Source organism: Perognathus longimembris, chromosome 5, assembly GCF_023159225.1.
Source record: "Perognathus longimembris pacificus isolate PPM17 chromosome 5, ASM2315922v1, whole genome shotgun sequence".
Classification (NCBI taxonomy): Eukaryota; Metazoa; Chordata; class Mammalia; order Rodentia; family Heteromyidae; genus Perognathus; species Perognathus longimembris.
In genome coordinates this window covers 47,644,816-47,661,655 of record NC_063165.1, presented here as the reverse complement: position 1 = coordinate 47,661,655, position 16,840 = coordinate 47,644,816, and the positions used below count along the sequence as shown (strand labels likewise).

Here is a 16,840-nt window from a genome sequence, read left to right as displayed (position 1 = left end):
CTGCTGGCTTTTCAACTCTTTCTGGGCAGAGAAGGTCTTGTTCCTTTTTTTTTTTATCTTCCATGGTGCTGGATCCACAAAAGGTCTTTAGTTGATATTTGCTAAACTTGAATATATACATTAAACTTTCACTTATCTTCCTAGGGTAACAGAGCATTCAGTGCTCGAAAGAACTTAATTTTTTTCCCTTGGGTAATATTTACTCTTTAAATGTTGCCATCTTCTCTTTCGTTAAGTTCATCTCAACTTAGGTTGAGGAAGAAGTCTGGGCTATGGAGTTCTCCAGTTTGGAGAAGTGAAGTGGAGCTTAGTGTTTAAGAGACATGCTAAATATTGTCTACATGTTATCTGCATAGTTTCTTAGCCTTTGTGTATTTGATTTTCCTCATTCTCTGTGTCAGTTAGATTTAAGTTTGAGTGAAAGTAAACAAAAGCCCCAAATATTAGTGACTCAAGCCGTAAAGACGTTTGCTTTTCTTCCTTGTGTAAAAACAGAGGTAGTATATAGTCCAGATCTAATGTAGTGATGCAATTTCATCAAGTCGTTAGCGATCCAAGATCATAATAGCTCACCAGGGATGTCCTATTCTTTCTCTGGTTCAAAATGGTGGCTGTCACATTTGCTCTCCATGTCCCTCTTTGTCCATTTTCTATTGCTTAGTAATTTGTCAAGAAAGAGGTTTGTTTAGCTTGGATGTTGAAAGTCCAGCACGAGATGGCCTGTGTTTGGCATCTGGTGAGAGCCCCTTTACTGGGTTACTACATAGCCAGATGGCATCATGGCATGAATGTATGTGAGAGGCAAAGATCACATGGTGAGACAGGAAGCAAGAGAGCATGGACATTCTCTCTCTCTCTCTCTCTCTCTCTCTCTCTCTCTCTCTCTCTCTCTCTCTCTCTCGCCAGTCTTGGAGCTTGAACTCAGGGCCTGAGCACTGTCGCTGGCTTCTTTTTGCTCAAGGCTAACACTCCACCACTTGAGCCACAGCACCACTTCTGGCTTTTTCTATATTTGTGGTGCTGAGGAATCGAACCCAGTGCTTCATGTATATGAGGCAAGCACTCTACCACTAGGCCATATTCCCAGCCCTCAATCTATTTCTCCTATAATAATCTATTCTCTCAAGAACTAACTGAAGAATTATGGTAATGACTTCCTGGACTCTACCTCCAAAGATCTCATTATTATATTCTAATAATAATCTAATAATTAATAATAATCTACTCTAAAGGTTCCACTACTTCCACTATTGCCACACTGATGACCAACCTTACAGCATATGAAACTTTGGGGACCCATTAAAACCATAGAGCCAAGGAAGAGAGTAGAAGAAGAAATAAGAAAAGTATTCATTCACAAGCTATTTTTTAAGGAAATTCCTGGGAACCACTATGTGACATTTCTGCTGACATTTCTATTTGTCAAAATGGATCCACAGGTCCATATTTATCAGTAAAAAAGGATATGAAATGCAAACTTTATCTTGTCTTAGTCTGTTTGGTCATGCTATAACAGAATACCTGATACTGGGTAGTTTATAACAAGCAAAATGCAAAATATATTGGTAATGCAAAAATGAATTGACCGAGAAGTCTAATTATGCTGCATTACTCTATAACAAAAGAAGAAAAAGCAAGAGGGCATTGAACATCCTTTATGATGTCACCAATCCCCTCCCACAGAGTGGAGCCTCATGGTTCAGTCACCTTTTAGAGGTTCCATCTCTTAGTACAGTTACAAAGGTAACTGAATTTCAGTGTAAGTTTTGATATGAACAAACATTCAAATCATAGTAGTTACATATACATGGCCAACAACTCTATGATCATAGAAGACGTGGCCAGGAATATTACTAGAAAACAACTGTCAATCTGTATCCCACCATTTATAAGGCCATAGTGGGAATTAAATGAGGAAGTGTATTCAGAATCCTTATAAAGTACTACACAGGCCTGGGTATTTATCCAAAAGATTAGAAGTCAGGATGCAGTAAAGATGCTTGCATACCCGTGTTCACTACTGCACTATCCACCGTAGCCAAGTTGGGCAAATAGCCCCAGAGACCCTCCAATTGACAAGTGGATCAAGAAAATGTGATATGTGTATATATAGATACAATGAAATTTTATTCATTAATTAAAAAAAAAACAACACTTGGGCTGGGATGTAGCTCAGTGGTAAAGCACTTGCCTAGCTAGTGCAACATCCTGTGTTTGATTCCCCCATACCAAAAGAGAAAAGACAAAAACAAAACAAAACAAGAAAAGCAAAGAAAGTGTTTAATGGAACTCAATGAAGAGGTCTTCCAGGGTTATAGTGTTTGGAGAAAGAGGAAGGTCTCCAAAGAAGGAACTGAGACCTTCTTCTCATTTACCAAGAGCCCTCTTAGGATGCAGAAGGATAATTCCGGGGACTTGAGGCGACCCTGCATCAGAGCCAATGTCCTGGCCTTTGACAACAGCCACCTTCTTCCTCCCAACATAGGAGCTGATCTAGTGATTAACGAAGTGATGTGGTGGGACCATGGAGTGTACTACTGTACCATTGAGGCACCAGGGGACACATCAGGAGACCCAGATAAGGAGGTGAAGCTCATCGTCTTGCGTAAGTGCTGCTGGAACTTTCTGTGTGTTCACCTTACCACTGTAACACTTTTACATGGAGGAACATCATCACTCCATGACAGAAGCAGGAACAAACATAGATACGTTATTGTCATTGGATCTTAAACTTCTCTGACGTTCTCTTATAAAAGCCAAATGTCTTTTGCCGGCATGGAGCTTATCTCTAATCTGTAAGACAAGAGCTACATTTATTTACCAGGCTCCAAGATGTTACAAATGTGTGGTGAGTAATTGAATTCACCCCCTGCTCAATGTCTCCCCTGCTGCAGACTGGCTGACGGTGATCTTCATCATCATGGGAGCCCTCCTCCTCCTGCTGCTGATTGGTGTGTGCTGGTGCCAATGCTGTCCCCAGTATTGCTGCTGCTACGTCCGCTGCCCCTGCTGCCCCACTCGCTGCTGCTGCCCTGAAGAAGGTGAGAGAGGACAGAGCAGCAGTGGGATGGGCGGGTACAGGTACCCAGTGCCCCAAGCAGATTAGCTTCTTAGGCCCTGGGCCCTTCCCAGCTCTCCCCTGAGCCTCTCCTCTCACAGGCGTATAAGACATTAGCCTCTGCCCAGCTACCCTATGCATGCTGTTCGAGGAAGCCATAGAGCCACATGCAAGGGTTTCTGCCTGTGCACCTTTTCAGCTGCCAAAAGCCTCTTTCATATAGCTCTGCCTACTGAGGGCATTTCCTCCACAGCCTGGTTAGTATGTGTATGCTGTTGAAAATAGTTTTGGCTTCTAGCACTGACTTTGCTTGGGCATGAAGTGGTTAAGGAAAGTGATTTGAGTGAAATCCTAAGAGAAAGCCATCTGAAAAGGGAGGAAAAATCACTCAACACTTCTAACACCAAGTGTGAGGGATTGAGTCTCTCCCCCTGCGCGTGCACACACATGCACACACACACACACACACACACACACACACACACACAGAAAAATTAGCAACAAAGCCTTCAGTTTGCAGGTTCAGTCCCACATGAGAGTCCTCCATGTCAGATGGCGGTAGCAAGCAATAGTTTGTCTCCTATGCCTCTGACCACTTGGCTATTATCTGGGGGATGCTACAAAACCCTCCTTGGGCTCCAATGATTTGCTAAAGTAGCTTATAGAACTTAGAGGGATGTAATGAAATTCTTCCTTTTACATTTACCCATTTGTTTTATTTTATTTTATTTGTTTGTTGGTCATGGGGCTTGAACCCTGGGCCTGGGCGCTGTCCCTGAGCAATTCAGCTCAAGGCTCACGCTCTACCACTTGAGCCACAGCACCACTTCCTACCCATTTATTTTAAAGCTGACAAATGAACAGCCAAATGAAGAGCCATGTGAGATGAGGTGTTTGGATACTCCCACACCTTCTCCAGGTGCACCACCTCCCAGCACCCCTGTACATTCACAAGTCCCTTGAATCCAGGCCTTTTGAGATTTTATGAACACTTCACTACATGAATGACTACATCACGCACTCTTGGTGATAATTTCCCATCTCCCCCTGAAGACCAGTGGGTAGAATGGAAGGTCCCAACCCTCTAATCATGCCTTGGCCTTTCTGACGATCTGCCTCAATCCTGAAACTCTCAAGGACCCCCTGGAGCAGTCATCTCTTTAGTATAGAGGCCACACTCATCACTTTAGAGATTTCAGTGATTTCTGGAACTATGTATTAGGAACTGGGGGTAGAAAATTAATATATGTTTCCTATTCTATTACAAAATCTCACTGGTCCTTAGAGGTGACTTGATAAAACTGAGTAGAGGAGAAAAGTGCGAGAGCTGGGTTCTCATAATAAGGCTCGTATTACAACCATGTGGAAGGAAATTAATTACTAGCCCCAGCTCTAGAGTTTCAGACTCAGTGCATCTGAGGCAAGGCCCAAGAATTTGTATTTCTCAAAAGTTCCCAGATGATATGAAGCTGCTCATGTGGGCACCACATTTTTTCCCCCACTTGTGTTAGGGGAAGGGGAAGGGACTAGAAGATATTTCTTTTAATGTGATCTTTCTTTGGACTAAAATTTGATCCTAAAATTTTTGGATACAGAATACATAGCAAAGACAAAATAAATAAATAAACAAACAAATAAATAAATATAATTCTATAAGGATCTTTTCTTAGTAAATATGTGGAGTAGAATGAACTGCTTTAAACAAAAAAATTTAAGTTATTTTGTTGTGTTATTTTATATACCATTTCCATTTCCTAATGGCATCAATAAGTACCACATTGTAGAAAATTTGAGAAATTCAGGAAAATGTAGGCCAATCTGAGTATCTAGAGACAACTACTCTTATCATCTTGGTCTATTTGAAAGGGAAAACATTTAGAGAAAAAATAAGGAATTGACTATTAAAATAGAAACCAACCCCAATATACTATTCAGGAAGGTCAGTGGTCTGAGTCTGGTTTCAGGCCTATATGCTAAAGTGGCTGTCTTACAGGAAAAGAGAAATAACTTTTATCAGATGTCTGTTATGTGTGTGCCCTTTGCATACATGTCCTCATTGAATCCTCACAACTTTTAGAAGTCACACGTCACCACCACTTAACAGACAAGGAGACTGAAGGTCAGAGGGATCCCACAGTAGTTAAGTAGCAGGAGTAGCATACTTCTGACATATGAGTGAAGCAAAAAGGGCCTGCCAACCACCTTTAAGGATTAACTGCCTTTAAGACCACTCTAGGATTGGCTGAAATCATGTGAACTCCCTAAAGGATAGGAAATCGCATAGGAATATTGGGCCATGGGGCTCTCTACCTTTCAGGGGCCTCAAGAGAAAAGTCCATGGAGAAGCCACTGTCTGGAGAAATACCATGTGGAGTGAGATGAGAAAAACTGTCTTAGGATGTCTTCTTAGACTTCTTCGGTCCACAGGACACAAAAAGCAAGACTGGAGCCAAGCTAGCACAGAAGATAAATGCCTCCAGCCAGCCAACTGATACACAGAGATCCCTCCTGGGGATCTCCAGCCCCTCTGGGGTTGGAGTTCATTCAAAGAACTCACAAACGGAGGGAATGTAGGTTACATGTAGATTCTCGCACTTGAGCAGGTGAGGTTACTTGCCAAGTGAGGTCCTGAGAAGTCTGGTGATAAGGAGTTGCACTGTGGGGTCAGTGTTGCTAAGGGAGCTCTCTCAGTAGGGCAGGGAAAAGTTTACCCTGGATTTCTTAGTCTAGGACCCTAAGCATTTGTGTAAGCAATGAATCTAGGTCAGTAGCAAGGAAATAAAGTGAAGCCTGAAGTATCTTTTTTTTTTTTTTTTTTTTTTTGGCCAGTCCTGGGCCTTGGATTCATGGCCTGGGCACTGTCCCTGGCTTCCTTTTGCTCAAGGCTAGCACTCTGCCACTTGAGCCACAGCGCCACTTCTGGCCGTTTTCTGTATATGTGGTGCTGGGGAATTGAACCCAGGGCCTCATGTATACGAGGCAAGCTCTCTTGCCACTAGGCCATATCCCCAGTCCCCTGAAGTAACTTAAGTGCAGTGACCATTAATGACTAATTAGCACCCATGGGAGTGAACACAGCAAAAGACCTAGAAAGGACCAGGCTCTGGTGGCTCATGCCTGTAATCCTAGCTACTTAGGAGGCTGAGATCTGAGGATGGCTGTTCCAAGCTAGCCTGGGCAGGAAGGTCCTTGAGACTCTTATCTCCAATTAAGCACAAAGGGGCAGGGGGCCCTCTGGAAGTAGAACTACGCCTTAAGTGATAGAGCACTAGTCTTGAGCATAAAAGCCCAAAGACAATGATCAGGCCCTGAGTTCAAGCCACAGGACAAAAATGAAACAGGAGACAAGAGGGGAGAGAAGAGGAGGGGAGAGGAAGGGAAGGGAAAAGAAATCAAGGCAGCCTGACCTCTGAAGAGAAAGAGGAAGTAACCCCTTGTGGAGGAGGATTGAGTTCTAGGCAAAAGAGCTCACATCAGTGTGTTAAGATCTCCAAAGAGCAAAATGCTGGAGCTAGAGTTCTTGCTTAGGGCGCAAAGCCTGAGTTCTATCCCAGCACCACATTACCAAAATAAGTAAAAAATACTAGATGCAGAAGGGACCCTCCAGAGGATGGGAGTGACTCAATCCCCCTCCACCTCCTCTCTAATCTGCTTCTCCCTTCCCCTGAGAGGTGGCAGTGGGGGTGGCAGGGGGACAGCGAAAGTTATTCTTAATTTTAGTCTCTCTCAGTAATTCAGTCAGTGCTGGTAAACAGCACTCAGTATGACAAGAAGATGAACGTTTTCCCAGCTGAGTCTTTTTTCTGCCATCTTTCCTTCTTTCTTTCTCTCCTTTTTTCTTTCTTTCTTCCTTCCTTCCTTCCTTCCTTCCTTCCTTCCTTCCTTCCTTCCTTCCTTTCTTTCTTTCTTTCTCTCTTTCTCTGTATCTTTTTTCTCTCTCTTTCTTTCTTTCTTTCTTTCTCTCTGTGAGAACTAGAGAAGCAGCTCTTACTCACTAGGTGGGACATTGGTGCTTTTCTCCAGACAACCTCTGACCACACCCCACAGTGGGCCAAGGGCCACGCTGACAATCTCCCTGACTTCCTCCATAGCCCCCATAGCTGGGAGAAGTAAGTACTGGAGAAACTTTTTCACAACTACACGGAACTTTTGGGATTAGACCTATGTCTTTTGTACCATCAACAAAAGCTGACATCATCAGCTAAAAGTCCATAGAGAGAGGAAGACCTGGTAATTGTGGGCTGTTTTGCCTGTTGATGGAGTGAAGGGAACACTTGTTCATTTGTTTTATTTGCTCACTGAAAGCCCTTTTAGGAATAGAGCTATTTGAGGTGGGTGACCTGATAGGGAGCAACGACTGGTACTTCCCTAAAGTTTGAAGGGTGAGGGTTGGAAGGGGCCTAGGATTATGAGACTGAGGGTGTCATTGAGATGACAGTCCAATCAAGTCACTGGGAACCTGTCCTTTAGGAATCCCAGGGACCAAGTAACCATGGGTTAAGAAGAGGCAGGGCACTGGTTGCTCAGGCCTGTAACCCTAGCTACTCAGGAGACTGATATCTGAAGATCAAAATTCAATGCCAGGCCAGGCAGGAAAGTCCATGAGACTCTTATCTCTAATTAACCACCATAAAATGGAAGTGGCTCTGTGCTCAAATGGTAGAGTGTTAGCATTGAGCTGAAGAGCTCAGGGACAGTGCCCAGTCCCAGAGTTCAAGCCCCATGACTGACAAAAAAAAAAAAAAAAGAGGGACAGACACCGTGTGTGTATGCCATGCACACCAGTAGCTTTTCTTTCCTGATTTTTAGAAAGCACATATAATAATAGTTATTTAGTGTGTTGATGGTAGAGAATTATGTCAGTCAACTCTGTGTATATACATAGTAAGTTGTGTTTCTTAGGCAAAGGTAATTTTTTTGTACAGTTATAAAATTCCATTATATTCCATTGCCAAAAATAAAACACTAAGAACATTATGTAATTATACAAAAGCAACTTCTTTCTTTTTAAGAATAAACAGTCCTCAGGCTTGCTAAGCAGGAGTCTTAACTGCTGAGTCAACCCTCCAGCTCTAACTGCTCTAACTGCTTCTAACAGCTACTTTTGAGAGAGGATCTCATTTCATGCCCAGGTGCACGTTTGGGCACAGGATACCTATATTAAGCCTTCTAGTAACTAGAATAACAGGTACTGGGCCCCAGGCCCAATTCTTCCTTGAGAAGGTGTCTTGTAAACCTTTTTTCTGCCTTGACTGGCCTTGAACCATGATCCTGACAATCTCAGCCCACCAAACAGTTAGGATTATAGGCGTGAACCATTGGCTCCTTGACTGAGAATAAACACTGTAAAGTTAGCGTAGAAGCACAGGCTGGAGGATGAAGAACAGGTTTGGTGAGAGTGGAGAGGGGATGCAAAGGAATGGTAACTGGTCATGAGCAAGTAAAGCTAGAGATCTCAGGGGCACAAGGAGAAAGCAGGTGCAGGGAAGAGAGCCATGGGAAGGTGTTGACTGTCCCAAAGATAGAGCATGTCTTAAAGACTATGACCTAACTTCCTCCGAGGTGAAGAGGAATATGCCTTGGAAGGTTTAGTTTCCATTTATGCATATTTGTGCCTCCTGGGTCCAAGAAAAACAATAGAAGAGATTTATCACAGTAGTTTGTTGTAGCAGTGAGGGCCACACTCTGTGGACTCTCTGTCATCCATTTGGCATTTTGTGTGTATTACCTCATTTAATCTAATCCCAATAACCTTGTGAGAAGGTTATCTCCAGCTGACAGATGAGGAAGAGAATGAGCTCAGAGACTGGAATCACTTAAAGCCACACAGCTCATACATGCTGGGGTGCGAGCTGAAATCCATCTGAGCCTGAAGGCTTATGTTTAAGGAAACCTGTCCCTAAAGGTCACATTTCTAAGAGTGTTAATTAAAATCCTCAGCAGTCAGCTGGAAGTCGATTCCTATTGGAATCAAGGAGTTTATTGAAAACATCCCATTTTCTTTCCTTACATTATACTGAAGGAAAGTCTCTGTGAGTAGGATTCAAGGAAGGGGCTAAATGTCAAGATAGAACCAGCTGGAAGAAGCTTGGGTTCCATTAAAGGGGTAGTTGTGAGCAGGATTGTTTTCATGGACCCCCCCCCCCCCCAAGCCTTGGGGCAATGCCTGGTCTGAAGTCGGTTGTAAATGGCCTGGAGCTTAGCTAGATTCCCTGAGGAAAACTTTTTTTGTTTTTTTTGTTGTTGTTTGTTTGTTGTTGTTTTTTTAGTGGGGGTGTGTGCGCTGTGGACTCCATGTGGCAGAAAGAACATAATATAAGAGAGCTTCATGTTCTGGCTCTGCCTGACAGTGTGAGACCTTGGCCTGGAACCCAACTTATCTGGGTTCCTATTTCCACACTAGGGTCTCTTTCAGAGTACTAACTTGTTATGTAAAATGTCTGTAGTGAGGAAGGGATTGCGCATGTTGAGAGAGGCCAGGAGAGGGAGCTAGAGAGCAGCATCTGTTAGCAAGCAGGAATGTGATGAACAGCCTGCTCTGGGAGGCTCTAGGTGGGCTTAAAGGTGTAGCCACAGCAGGAGCGATTGCAAGTTTGCATCTGATTTCCTATGGGCTGGTCTGTGACTCACCCTCAAGGCTGAAGCGCTCAGCACTTCCTGTAGCTCTGCTGCAAACATTTCCTGTTGTGCTAGAAGTTTATTTCATGCTTGAGCCACCTGGTAGCTTTCCCACTGACCCCTGTGCCACTGGCCCACAGTAAACCTCCAGCCCTGTGTCTTTGCCTCTGCTACCTCCTAATGTGCCTAGGAGCCGGCTCAGACAGAGTCCTGCTTGTGCTAGGGGTGGCCACACACAAGGTGTGACAAACAAAGGAGGAAAGAGTACCAGAGACTCAGGGAACTGTCCTCCTTCAGAGCCCCAGAGCAACTTGCCATCAGCTGCATGCATGAATAGGCAGAGACCTCGGGAGTCATGTGACCCTCGGCCACAACGACCTCAAAATAGAATTTCAAGAGCAAAAACAAATAAGTGCTTTATATTTTTAAGTTGTACTCTATATAGGCTGTGCGCTACAGGCTAGCTGCACCTAGAGGAGTGGAGTGACATTTTTATACACCCCTTGTGCTGCTTTTTTTTTAATTCTATTCTCTTTGCTTTATAAGGGAATAATATGTCCTTCCCCTCCCCCCCCCCCATTTCATCCCTTAGAGAAGATCCTTTACACAGAGGGAATACTCAACACTTAATAACCTAAGGGGAATAAAAAAGGATCTGCTGGAACTTACTTCAGCTTTTCCCCTCGCCTTGCCTGTCCTCCCATGCTTTCCTGCCACCCAGGGCTGGTGTCTCTCTAGCTAGAAACATTCTTCAGCTCCACGCCCTCACCTTTCCCTTCCATTCGGAGCTGGCAGCTTCCAGCTTGCCGGGCTCCGCATCTCCCGACTCCCAGCTTCTCTAAGTCCTGTGCTTTTCTATCTGGGGGCCTGTGGCCTGAGAGCTTCAGAAAATGACTCCCACTCCTTGTGGATCCCGCGTAAGAGAGGTGAGAGGGGCCTTGGAGAGACGCTAGCCTCGTGGCCAGGCTGCTCCGTGGCGGCTTGCCCTGGCTCAGGGTCTGCATTTCTTTTTCTTCTTCCCCTGTAGCCCTGGCCCGCCATCGCTACCTGAAGCAGGCCAAGGCCCTAGGTCCTCAGATGATGGAAAAACCCCTGTACTGGGGGGCAGACAGGAGCTCCCAGATTTCATCTTATGCCATGAACCCTCTGCTACAGCAAGGTAACCCTTGCAGAGCCTTGGGGGAGGGGGGCAGAGATCAAGGACAGGACTGTGGGCTGCTCAGGGCCCCGGTGCGCAGCCTGGTGGGGCACCGAGGACTGTGGGCGGGAGGCAGGGCCCCCCAGCCACACCCGGCGATGTGCTGGGGATCACTGGTGCACATTCTGTCCTTGTTTCCATTCAGATCTCTCCCTGCGATCCAGCCTTCCACGGATGCCCATGACCCAGGCTGCAGCTCACCCTCCTGTGGCCAATGGGGTCCTGGAATATTTGGAGAAAGAGCTCCGGAATCTCAACCTGGCCCAGCCTCTGCCCCCGGACCCCCACGCCCGCTCAGCCCATGCCCGCAGCATGCTCTCGTCCCTGGACTCCGAGGTGGTGGAGCGCAGGGTCCTCCAGCTGCCTCCGCTCATCAGGCACTCCGCGTCCTCCCGAACCAGCGTGTCCTCACACGGGCAGTGGCTCTCCTCGGAGCCCTCCAGGCCCTGGGATCCCAGGGAGGGGCGAAGGCAGCACCAGCACCCCGATTTCTACCAGGAGCTCCAAGACCGGGCACCTAACCCCTGGGCCCCGGGAAGCCGGGAGCTGGAGCAGGCGCGGAGCGGCAGGCGCTACCGCTCCAGGTGGAACGGGGCGCCCAGGCCCTGGTCAGACAGGGACAGCCTCAGCGAGGGGCGCCCCTCGTCCAGCGAGGCTCGATGGGCGCCCGAAGGCCGCGCACCCCGGAACCAGCGTGCGCATCGCGAGAGGCCGCGCAGGCCCAGCCCCAGGCAGGAGGCGCCCAGGCCCGGGAGACCCCGCGGCCGGCCCCGCAGCTACTCCCCTCCGCAGACCTCAGGCCTCAGCTCCTGGAGCTCCGAGGAGGAGAAGGAGGCCACCCCCCCTCGCTGGGGGCCCCCTCGCCGCCGCCGGTCCCACTCCCCAAACCTGCCGGAGGAGAAGCCGCCCAGCTACCGCTCCCTGGATGTCACTTCAGGCAAGAATGGCAGGCTAGAAGGGAGTGTGGAGAGGCGCTCGGTGAGCCTGGGCATCCGCCGAGGGGCGGGCGTGGGCACAAAGGAACCTGGCCTGGCCACAGGCCGCACAGGGGGCCCCACGGGCCACTGGGCACAGGAGGAGGGCGCCCTGCTTGCACAACCCGCCCCCCCCCCAGGCTGGGCCCCCACCTCTCCTTAGAGCTAAATGGGCCTCGCGGTTTAGGGGACCAGGGTGCTTATAAAGGGGTCACTTCAGCACTCCTCACAACCCCAAGGGGCTCCCAGTGATGAAGAGCTAAACTTGAATTCAGGTCTTGAGGCCTAGGGCTTTCCAATGTACATTCTGTGGTTAGTGTCTTTCCACGGTCCACATGAGAACAAGCAGCAGCTGGGAAGTCAAGTCAGCATGCAGGGCCCTGCCGCATGTGAGCCTCAGGCCTCTCAAGCCCGAAAAGGATTAAAAACAAACCTTCGTGGCCTCCTAAATAGGCTCAACACGTGAGGGAGCTTGCCACCGCTACCAGCTTGCTGCCAGCCCAAAAGGCTTGCAGGCAGACTCGGGCCTTCTGGATCTTAGCCTCTAAACCTATATTCTTCTTTAAAAAAAAAAAAGTCATGTTATAATTAATACACCCAAACTATAGAGTTTCTTTCATGTTACTTTATAGAGGTCTGCCTCCATTGCTTATAAAAAAAAAACGTTCAGCAACAGCTCTGAGCCTACTTACAAACAACTCATGAAAATCTTTTTCTCTTCTGGAGCAAAAATCCTTTTCTCTTGTTTGGTTGATTCTCAGAGGGGAACTGCCCTGTGGGGAGAGGCGAGGAGGCAGGGATGTGGGAAGATGGCAGTCTCTTGTGGGCTTTGAAGGATATCTTTCCCATCTGGAAATGTGAAAGTGTGTTCTGCTGCGATTTTTGTTTTTGTTTCGCAAAACCATACAGAGGTGGTGTAAGCAAAGCCCCGTAGGGCCTGCTCTTTCCAGGACAAGGCTTGGGGAGAGAGGGATTTGTGAGCAAGGCAGGCATTTCTGAAATAAGCAATGGCAGCTGTGCCCCATAAGAGGCAGAGGGCAGCAGAAGTGAGGGTAGTGAGCCCTGGAAGGGGACTGGGCTGTGGACAGTTCACCTAGCTCACCTAATCCACACAGCAGCCCTGGGCTGTGGGGCCTGTGAAGCAAGCAAGATTGCCCTCCTCTGTCAACCAATCAACTGTTGCGGCTGCGAGCCATTCAGAAAATGAAATACCTCCACCTGCACATGTGTTTGGCAAAGCTAGGACAAACGACAAACACCAACCTACCATTTTCAACATTTACAATTTCACCAAAGAAAAAACAACATGTAATTTTGAAAAGTTTTCGAGTTGGGTGCTGATGGCTCAGGCCTGTGATCTTAGCTAGCCAGGAGGCTGAGATTTGGAGGATGAAATTTCCAAGTCAGCTGGGCAGAAAGTTCAAGAGACTTTATATCAACGCACATGGTAGCACACCTGCTGTGAACGAAAAAGGCTGAGCAAGAGCCCAAAGTCCTCACCGAGTTCAAGCCCTGTTGCCAAAACCCTTATTTTCTTCCAAATTGAGTAAAAAAAGAAATTGAATATACGTCTTAAACTCACAATCTTGCCCTCATGAGGCAGGTGCTCTATTACCTGAGCCCACCCCCAGTTCTTTTTGCTTTTGCTGTTTTTCAGATAGCCTTGTGGTTTTCACTGGGGTCAGCCTCAGATGGTGATCTTCCTGTCTATGCCCCCCATATAGCTAAGATGACAGGTGTATCTTACCACGTCCACCTAATTTGTTAACATGGGATCTCACTAACTTGTTGCCCAAGCTGGACTTGAACTGTGATCCTCTGAACTTTCTGCCTCTAAGGTAGCTGGAATGCCAGATGTGAGCCACTGTGCCTGGCACAAAGTGAAATTTTTCTTTTCTTTAGGCTAAATTATGAGAGCAGGGTAAGAAGACACTAGGAGCCAAGTTTGAACACAGCCCTTGGACTCTCCTGTGCCCATTCAGTAATTCATGCTGCCTTCTTAGAAGAATATCATTGGGATCAGTGATATTTTGCAATGACTTTATTTCTTCCTAATCTCCCATACATATCACAGCTTCTTTCATTACCAACATTAATTCTACATAACATTAATTCTACAAGTGAACTAAATTTACAATTGTAAAGTCATTCACTCCTGGGAGATGAAGATTTTGTGCAAGATGACTATAAAGGTCTTTAGTGGCTGAGGGCCCTCTGTGTCTGTCTCCCATAGAGTTATTATTACTTGATGGCAGCCAGTCTTTCCACTGGTGTTCTGACAGTGACCCAGAGGCCCAGGACCAGTGCTTGCTTTGGCAGGTTGGTTGGTTTAAAGGACACTAGGTTTGTTTTATTTGTAACTTGAAAGTTAAATGGTGTGTAGTAGAACAGAAGCCTGCAGGATCAAAGTCTTGCTCTTCCCTCCTCTTGGTGGGGCTGGAGGCGTCCCACACCTTGTTAGTTGCTTTTCTAGCTTCATGGTCATCCATACTTGGCCTCCGCGTTCAGATGCTATATGCCATTTTGGCCACTAGATGGCGATCCTTGATCGGGTAACGTCTTGACATTTCCATTTATTCCTTGCTTTAATAACATGGATCATTAAACCAGGCTTTAGCAGTGACAGCTTGACCCAAACCTTTGACAAAATGTTTATTTAAAATACCTTATTAAGCACCTAGAGAAACAGGAACTCAAATAAATATTGTTTTGGCTCACATGGAAACATCTCTCCCAAGAGTAATGTTTAACAAACAGATAACATGAGCTTCTGGGCACATCATTTCTTAGGAATCTAAAATAGGTAAGAACTATTCTCTGCACTGTGCCCAGGAGAAAATAGAAGTTATACTGAGGAATCTTCCACTCAACTCCACACTCCAGCTGAGCTCTCAGCTTGACCTTTTCACTCCACCAAAATGACAAGCTCAGAAATTTAAGAAGCAGAAACTTCACACTTTTGGCTCTCGTGATTAGAGACTGAATGGTCTCTGTGTTCAAAGTGATTATCTTCAAAGGGATTATCTTTCTTTTTATCTTATTCCAATCAAAAGGGTTTCCCATGGCATTTTCTAGCTTGTTCCAAACCTGACCCACACACACCTGTTCTAACATAGAAAACTACTGTGTTAATTTTCTTCTAGGCTGAATTCAAACTTTCTGCAAGGAATCCTAACTTTTAACCAGATTTTTTGGACTTAATAAAATTATACTATGATATTTATTCTACTTTCAATAAAATACTTACTTCATGTCCAGGTCTTCATTTATCAGGCTCTGGACTCATTTTTTTTTCTTTTTTCCCTTTGCATTGTTTTCTGCTCAGTCAGAGAAAATTCATCCTAGAGCATTTTTATTATAAAACCATGATGCCTAAAATGCATTTCCTTAGTAACTTGGTAAGATATTTTTCCCCTACAATCTGGTTCATTATGATGACTGTAGAACCGTGTGTTCCTGGGTGTATATCTAGCATGTACCTCTCATCCTAGCTTTGTTGGAAGAGGAGATTGGTAGGATAGTGGTTCTGGGTCACCCTGGGAGGAATCATTCACAAAACTCCATGTTGGTGAAATAAACTGGATGTGATGGTACACACTTGTTATCCCAGCTACTGCAGGAAACAAAAAACAGGAGGATAGGGGTCCAGATGCATGCCTAGGCAGGAAGTGAGTTCTTATCTCCAAAATAACAACTACAATAAAAAGGGCTGGGGATGTGACTCAGTGACAGAGCTCCTGCCTACCAAGCACAAATTTCTGAGTTTAAACCCCAGAACTGATGACCCCCCCCAAAAAAAAAAAAATTGAGAGAGATAGGCTATGGGTAGGGAGGGAAGAAGAAAGAGACTGGCTCTAAGAAGAATCCAGAAAAACTTTATGGGTTCAGATCTATTGCTACTGTAGCCACCACCGAGGTAGCATTTGTACTGTATTGTATGCATGGACGATGCATTCTGGCTGACTGGGTTTTTTTGTGTTTTCTTCCTCAGGAGAGAGAGAGCTCCCATAGCGGAAGGAGTGTGGTCATTTAGTCACTGGGCACAGCATGGACCTCCCGTGGCTCTTCCTGGGCTCCAGTTTGTCTCAGCATCACCCAAACTTCCAGCTGACTTGAGAAAGACACTCCAAGTTTGTACCTGACACAGTTGGCTTAGATTCTGCACACCACATAGCAGAAAAGAGCTTCAGCCTGGATTCATGCTTTTTGCATATTTATACAGTCTGTGACTTGTCATAGACCCTCAATGGATAAATGACTGATTTCTCAGAAACTTGGGTTGTGAAAGAAGTGATAGTGCTCAGGACCGGGCCTTTCTCACTGTGAGAATTCATGAATGTGGAAAAAGAAATCACACTTGCTCCACAAACTGAAAATCTATGGAATATCATAAGCAAACTCACAAATAGCTTGAGGGTCCTTCTGTGTTAGGCGTGCGGCCTGTTTCTTGAATCCCCAGCCTTGGGCATGCCTGCGTCAGAACTGGCATGGAAATTCCACAGCTGTGTCTCCTTTCACCCCGTTTATTCCAAGTGTAGAAACAACAGGGTAACCATTGTACACCAGCCTCTTCCTATTTCTTGTTTTCTTCTTGCTTTTTAAAAATTCTCCCTATATCTAACATCTATTTATATTTTCTTATTTATGTGTTCCTTAGTATCACCTTAAATGTTTCTGGAGAGCAACACTGTAGACATTAGAAAAAGAAATGATGTTAATGGACTAAGGGTTCTCTTCCAAATAAATATCTGCTTTTCTACCTGGGTGTACTTGGTTAATTGAAACATTCTGTCCTACCAAAGAAAGCACAGAGGAGAACCAGGCACACATGGCGCTAGTTGGCCATTTGGGGTTGAGATGTCTGAAGCAGAAGTGTCCAAGAAGCTCTGCTACTCAGAGTCCCAGAGGAAATCGCAGTGCCATTCCACCTCCTCCCATCGCCCCCGTGGTGGCTTCATGGACCCATTTCTGCTTGATGTAGACACCATCTCT

At 45.9% G+C, this 16,840-nt stretch overlaps 1 protein-coding gene across 2 annotated transcripts in view; it reads left to right on the top strand.

Annotated features, from left to right (window-relative positions):
• Nucleotides 1-16,607, top strand: part of Ildr1 (immunoglobulin like domain containing receptor 1) — a 38,575-nt gene extending 21,968 nt beyond the window's left edge. Inside the window, exons 4-8 of one of the 2 annotated variants that reach the window (XM_048346749.1) lie at nt 2,486-2,605; nt 2,895-3,041; nt 10,704-10,835; nt 11,020-11,811; nt 15,840-16,607. In XM_048346749.1, the coding sequence (XP_048202706.1) occupies nt 2,486-2,605; nt 2,895-3,041; nt 10,704-10,835; nt 11,020-11,811; nt 15,840-15,859 (1,211 nt within the window). In that variant the 3' untranslated portion in view covers nt 15,860-16,607. Of the gene's footprint in view, nt 1-2,485; nt 2,606-2,894; nt 3,042-10,703; nt 10,836-11,019; nt 11,853-15,839 lie in introns of both variants that reach the window. The other variant, XM_048346748.1, reaches the window with a different exon arrangement.
• Nucleotides 16,608-16,840: the final 233 nt, after the last annotated feature.